Source organism: Sitodiplosis mosellana, unplaced genomic scaffold (genome assembly GCF_009176505.1).
Source record: "Sitodiplosis mosellana isolate CC-2019 unplaced genomic scaffold, AAFC_SMos_1.0 Smas_scaffold_11, whole genome shotgun sequence".
Lineage (NCBI taxonomy): Eukaryota > Metazoa > Arthropoda > Insecta > Diptera > Cecidomyiidae > Sitodiplosis > Sitodiplosis mosellana.
Window position 1 is genome coordinate 2,281,172 of NW_022595253.1, and position 7,427 is coordinate 2,288,598.

At 34.5% G+C, this 7,427-nt stretch overlaps 1 protein-coding gene across 1 annotated transcript; it reads right to left on the minus strand.

Annotated features, from left to right (window-relative positions):
* Positions 1 to 365: 365 nt before the first annotated feature.
* LOC129567592 (ankyrin repeat domain-containing protein 65-like) lies at positions 366 to 1,098 on the minus strand. The gene is made up of 5 exons (XM_055444672.1): positions 1,021 to 1,098; positions 863 to 961; positions 689 to 787; positions 516 to 614; positions 366 to 454 (listed from the first exon to the last, which is right to left on the minus strand). Exons 1-5 carry the CDS (start codon positions 1,025 to 1,027, stop codon positions 384 to 386), a joined length of 375 nt encoding a protein of 124 aa, XP_055300647.1. The 5' UTR covers positions 1,028 to 1,098; the 3' UTR covers positions 366 to 383.
* Positions 1,099 to 7,427: the final 6,329 nt, after the last annotated feature.

Genomic DNA, 7,427 nt, shown 5'->3' on the forward strand with positions numbered 1-7,427 from the left:
TGGAAGCACCAATAAGGTCACCACTGTTCAGATCGATTAAAATTTACTTCAAGTAGCTGTTTCGGTTACACCGAGTTTTATTGTTTTAGTTGTTGTCATTTTTTGGCGTGCGCTCGCACCACAACACATTGTTGCATGTTTTGCTTTTCTGTTTGATACTCGCTGAGGATGAAAAATGTCGAAATGCATCCGAACCAAAATTTCGTTTATAAATAAATATTCATATTGATTTATGTTTGAAATTTGAAAAAGCAAAGTCACTTTAAGGTGTTTTATTTAAAATTTAATCGTAGATTGAAAAAATCTTTCCATTTCAATTCCCTTAACAAAGTGTACGCAAAAGTAAAATATTCAACATTACTATTGTTGGCAGCATATTGAATCTATTCCAATTGTTCTTCAATATTAATTCGGTTTCCTTTACCGATAAAAAGTTTGGCGACATTATCGTGACCTGAAAAATAATACAGATCAATGAAAAGGATCAAAGTGGTATTTAATTTAGTCAGCAGTACCATGGTTAACAGCTAACTGACGAGGTGTTTCATTCGCATTATTTCTAATATAAACTTTGGCTCCTTTTTTGATGAGAAGTTCAGCAACATTCTTGTGACCTTAGAAATTATTTAGATCGATGAAAAAGATCAAACCGATTCTTTATTTTGTGAAAATAACTATTTAACATTACCATATCTAGCAGCATGATGAAGAGGTGTCTCTTTCTGATTAGTCTCACTGTCAAGATTGGCGCCTTTGTTGAGGAGAACCTCGGCAAAATTTTTGTGACCTAGAAAAAAAAATCGGATCGATGAAAGAGATCAAATCAATCGTTTCTTTAATAAGAACAAGCATTCAAAATTACCTGAGGATGCAGCAAAATGAAGAGCTGTGGTATTCGAATCATCTCCAATATCAGCATTGGCTCCATTCTTGAGAAGCACATCAGCGACACCTCCGTGACCTAAAATAATACGGATCAATGAAAGAGATCGGCGGGATATCTTATTTAGTCAACCTTACCATGCATAGATGCCAAATGAAGAGGTGCCTGATTAAAAATATTTTTAATATTAAGATCGTTTGCTATACGGCTGAGAACTTCAGTGACGCTCTTGTGACCTGAAAAATAATTCAGATCGATGAAAAAATAAACCAATTTCCCATTTAGTGAAAAAATAAAGTCAGGGCTGCACTGACGAAGTGTAGTAGACATCACACACAACTCTGACACCCGTGTATATATGCTAGTCGGTTTTGTGTGTGAGTTGGTTGCAATGGCTGTATATGCGACGTTTGTTTGCACGATAGTTGTGTGCGCGGCAGTTGCATTGCGATATGCTTGTCTATTGGCCGAAGCATATTCAATGCTTGCTGTTAAGCAATACTAATGCGCATAGTACTCGAAAAGAGTAATCAACATTACCATATCTAGCAGCATAATGAAGAGGTGTCTCTTTCTGATTATTCTCACTGTCAAGATTGGCTCCTTTGCTGGTGAGAAGTTCGGCGACACTCTTGTGACCTGAACAATAGCACCGATCGATGGGATAAAATCAGGTCAATCTTTTATTCAATAACAATAAGTATTCAACGTTACCTTTCTTAGCAGCATAATGCAGAGCTGTCTCATGGAAATTATTTCCAATATTAGGGTCGGCTCCTTCAGCGATGAGCTTTTTAGCTTCCTTCACGTTGCCTGAAAGAATATGAAAAATATTCATAGATCAATGAAACGAATTGAACAAAACATTTTTTTTTATAAAAAAATGTCCAAAATTACCATCAAAAGCAGCTCTATGCAGAGCTGTCTCTCCCCTTATGTCTATTTCGTTTACTAAAATGTGTATGAAAAGTTTAGCATAAATGAGGTTCCCATTTCTTCGTTACAAGGTGCTTTGTATATGGAATTTAAGAGTTAAACTGGATAAATAAATGAAACTTCAATCTTACCGTTCCTCCCGGATGGTGCTCCGCTCACATCCCCGATTAAGAACTGGTGGAAATAGAATCAAAGTGATACATTTGGAATGGGAACAACGGATGAGTTTAATACATTATGTATTAATAACAGTTTTCAACTGTTTTTAATAGAATAAAAGTTTCCGGTGGACATTTTTTTGGAATAGAAGATTTTTTTCGATTGAAGAACTTGAAAAAAGGACACTTTTCATTTTTTAAATTATTTCAGAAAAAATTATCACAAATTGTCCACAAAAAGTATCAAACATGACAAATTTAAAAAAATCGACTGAAATTGTCGACTCACCTCGGATACCATCAAGCCAATGAACAGCAGTGTGAAAGAACTTCGACTCAGCATTTTTCTAGCTTTGAACTATTAAAAGTTTACTATGAACGTATCAATTGGTAAGAACTGTTTGATGGACATGCGAATCGAACGCATCCTCTTATATACTTTTCAAGTGTGGCCACGTCGGTTGGCAACACACTGTATGATTCAATCCACGTACAATGACGATTTTAATAAAAGCCCACAAAATATTATCGCACACATTTTTCAAGATAACAATGTCAAACAATTGATGGAATTACAATTCCACCTGTGCGCGTGTGTTTAATTTCGCGTTTCACACAAATATTTTGCATTGAAAATATCACATGTTTACATTTATTCTTTCATCACCTTCTTTAAACTAGAAATTCAATGCAAAAATTTAAAAAGTAAATATTTTTCATTCTTGAAAGGTTGAGTGGTGTTACTATGGCACGTGGCTGTTCAAATTTAAAAAATTTCACGACTTCGCTTCATGCACAAAACATATTCCGTTTCAAAGTCGATCCAAAGTTGAGCACAGATCAACCGTTGCTTACATGATGTAAATTAGAATGTGAATGATCAAACGACATGACTCATACCTTTGCGTTACATTCAGGCTCACATGCCTTGGTTGCGTTGCTTTATTCAATAGCTATTCGTGTACAGTGTTAGTTGATCCAAGGATATACGGTATCACATTTACTTTACATCACTCAATAAGGTATAGGTAGGAGGCGATGATATTGATACAAATCTACGCATTCCCTTAAAAAATTACAAGCGAATCTGATGCAAAATCATATCCATACTCAGTAACACTTTCCATAGAAATATAGACAGCTCCTCAATTAGTTCGAAATTCCAATGAACACACACGTAAAGAAATACTTACAATCCGATACAAATCACATGAAAAAGAAAAAAATTCTGTCACTGTCGCATTTCGTACCAACACAGCCAACTTTTTGTTTCCATGAAATAAATTCTTCGTAGTGGTAAAATCTCTATGGCACAGATTCGAGAAAAATTGCTCAAATTGATTTTGAAATGAAAGCCAATTCGGTCTTTGTTCTAATCGATAATTTATTTGAAATAAATCCAGACATTTCAAGTCATCTGCGACTCTTCAGGGCCTAAAAATAACAAATGTTTCGGGTTCAAGGATACTATGACGATGCAAGCGTACACACTAAAAAATATCTGTAAGAATCTACACGATGATACCAATCAAACATGGATTTATATGACAAATCGTGTAAAAACGATAAAATATCGTGTAATTTCAAATAAATCAATGAATTGGTCAATACTATTACGCGATATACGCATCTGTCAAATGTTTGCATCAACTTTGAAACATTAAAAATTACACGATATTTTAATGTTTTACACGATTCGTCATATAAATCCCATTTTGATTGTTATTATCGTGTAAATTCTTACATTTTTATGTCAATTTTCGTATGTTTTTATCCCATTTTTTGGGAAATTTTATTATGATTTTAGGGAATTCTATGTCACTTTTTGTAATTACGATTTTCGGAGTTTTACTTTTCCGTACACAACGTGTCAAGGGAAAGTATAGGAATTGGTCCCGAAAACTTGTTTCGCAAAATTAGCTTAGATCATCATAAAAACTCATGAAACGCGTAGAAAACCACTTTTTGAGACACTTTTGCGTTCGTGTGCCGTCGTTGTCGTTGTCGTCATTGGTGTTTGTTAACACGATAACTCAAAAAATAATTGAGATAATCAAAATCTGGAAATGCCAAAAGTTTTGTGTCCAAAAAACTTAGTTTAAGTTCGAAGATGAGCCATTTTCGATTTGATCCTGGGGTACTTGCCCTAAGAAAAACCTCAAAAAATTGACACTTTTGTATGGGAGGTACCTGTTAATCGACTCTGATTGGCTTCAAACCTTCTGAGATTTCATTTTTTGGGAGAAAAATAAGATTCTGAAACCAATCGGAATCGATTTACGGGTACCTCCCATACAAATTTTTTGAAATTTTTAGTAAAATTACCGATTTTTGGACAATTTTGTATGGGAGGTACCCGTTAACCGATTCTGATTGGCTTCGAACTTTCTGAGGTTTCATTTTTCGGAAGTTTTAGTTAAAGTGACCGATTTTTCACTTTATTTACATTATTATATTTTCACTGCCTTTATTTCAAGAAAATTCACAAAAAATAACCAAAAGTACGTACGGACAACGCAGGCCAACGGTACGGAAAAGTTCGGGATTACCAATGTAATTCTTTTTATTCTTTCGATTTATTACACTCGTTTCCGCGAAAAAAGTTTTCTTATTTCATACGAAGTCACAAAACTTTCATTTTATTGTTGTTTTACAAAAAGTCATTGCCATATGTGGAAATGATTTCAGTTTCTACCCCACTCGATACATATCTCAAACTGTCAGAGTTTACGTGTATCATAATAATCGAGTGTATCATAATGTACTTGCCAAAGAAAACGCAACATTAAAATATTCAGAAAATTTTATTTTCGTGCTCAAACATATCATCTTCTATATTTAATAGAATCAAAGCCTTTAATTTAAAATATCGTTACATGGTCTTGGATCGAGCAATACTAATAAGTCAAATAATCTAAAAATTGTTTGATGCGCGTGTGTTCATGGCTCAAAACTTCCATTAAAAAAATAATAAATGCAAGTAAATATAAAACAGCAGTAATTTCAAGCATGGCTAAAATGCCCTGAATACCAAGCTTCTTTGGCTGTTTTTGTTTGTCGTTTTTCCGTGAATTCTTGTACTGTGCAGTCCAATGCAAGATCAAGCCCGATTCTTGGCATATTTCGATTTTCCGGTTGAACATCCACGTTAGTATCGAATGTTCATTGAAAAAGAAAACTGGTGCGTTGGTCCGAACTACATCACTTGTATGATCTACACGAGGCACAGATTTGTATACGAAATTGAAATAGCTGACAGACACATCATTTGTGAAAACTAAACCATCCCATTCAGAACCTGGTAACTTGGTCATAATATTATAAGAATCCATGTTTTGCTTCATGAATCTGTTTCGAACGGAGAAAGCAAAATAATACCGAGAAATTTACTTTCTCTAAATGATTGTTTAAAAAACATCAAGAAAATAATTACCTTGCGTCATTAAACCCATTCGGAATCAAATTCATTGCTGTGCCAGTTAAATAAATTTTAGCGTTTGATATCCGAACCTTTTCAATCGTATCATAGGGTGACTTGATTTGTTGATTTTGTAGCGTGTCATACAATGAGCCTTGATACGAGTTTCGAACCACGAGCCAGAAAAACAGCCAGAGAATGGATAGCGTGCGTGCGAAAACGCCAAAATATCGTCCTTGTGTCATCCTTGGATTGGAAATCACATTGCCTATAACAATGTTAATCATATTCAAAATCGGCGTTCGATTGATTTGACCTCCAATCATGAAGTGTCTTTGTCGCATTGGCAGCTTCTTCGTTAACAAAATGACAAGTATCGAAATGATCAAAAGGAATGCAATCGAAATCCAGACGTACGCTTGAAATGGTGACATGAGCCTGGCGAGTGGCGTAGCAAGTGGAGCACTTTGTTTGTAGGCGAATATGAATGTATTTTGCATATATGATTTGCTATATGACATTACATTGACTCGTTCCAAAGACAGGGCATAGGTGCCAATGGTCATATTTGCATCACCATCTATCACCATTTTTTGTGCCCCTGTTGCAGTCCCATTTTTATATATAGTTCCACGCGTTTGCGTATCAGGCGCCCACACATATTTTGGAATCAGCTTCAATGTTTTTGCAATTTCGTTCACAATTGTGACATCGATACCATCATATGTGATGGATCCATTGGATTTTTGAATTATTACAAATGGTTCGATAGAAAATATCGATATAAATAGTGGACAATATTTGAAAATGAAGTGTCTTGACGGAAATAGATCGGCAAATGGCACACTCAAATCGTTGGTATAATTTTCCGGAGAAAATGTTTCAATTTTAATCGCATCGATTGAATGACAATTTCGAACGTACGGCTTGTAAAAAAACAGAGACCAAATCAGTGCATCCTCGTGTTTGATCAATACATTAACATTCAACAAACCCAAATTCAACGCGATTCGGAAAATGTCATGCAAACGCTCAGGGACATTTGGAATTTCTTGTGTCAAAATGATCAAAAAGTTTTGCAACAAATGAAATGTTTGAACGGTTGATTTATTCAAGATTTTGCTAATTGGGAAATCAGACAAAAGATGACAATTGTTAGATTTATTCGAAGTGTTCAAAAGAAATTATTTTTTATTTAAATCTATTCTGGATTTAAAACAAAGAGAGGATTTTCCATCCAAAAACTCACGTCAGCGAAGCACTTCCATCGACAAATATCAAGTTAAAAATGTTCATATTCTTTTTTCGAAACTGGTGAATCTCGCTCAGGAGATTGTAGGAAATGTTTTCAGTTCGTGAATGCTGAAGTACATTGGTGATGAACACTCTTTGCAAATGTCTTTGATTGTCATTTTTTGCAGCCGAACTTATTGAAAGAAACACTTGTTCGCGACTTATGTATTTGTGCAAGTAGTTTTCCACAACTTCGATCGGGATATCGATTTGATTGTTCTGTGGTACTTCTACTGTTTGAAGCAACAATAAATTACACTTAATACACATAAAGTTTATGAGTAAAAATGGGATTATCTTCATGCGTATCATAATTAATCGAATCATTCAATTCAAATGTCACAATCATTTGATTGGATGTAAAAATGTCTTGCTGTTCGTTTTTTTCCCGTCCTGACCTAATTCCATGTCATTTGACTTTATATCATTACACCAAATGTCTCAATTATTACCACTTTTCTTCTATATTGACAACAGTAATTTTAAAACCTAATGTAATAATCTTCGATTCTATTACAAAAATGTTACTGCGAAAAAGAGCACTCGCATTCCATAAAACGGCACAAAAACTGTAATTTGTCTGTTGTTTTACAAAAAGTGACTGCCATATATGAAAATTATTTTAGCATTTGCCCCACTCAAAACCACAAAATACTACTGCAAACTGCCAGTGTTTGCGTGTTGGAAAATCAAGTGCATCATAATATTTGCCAAAGAAAAATCAACAATAAAATATTCA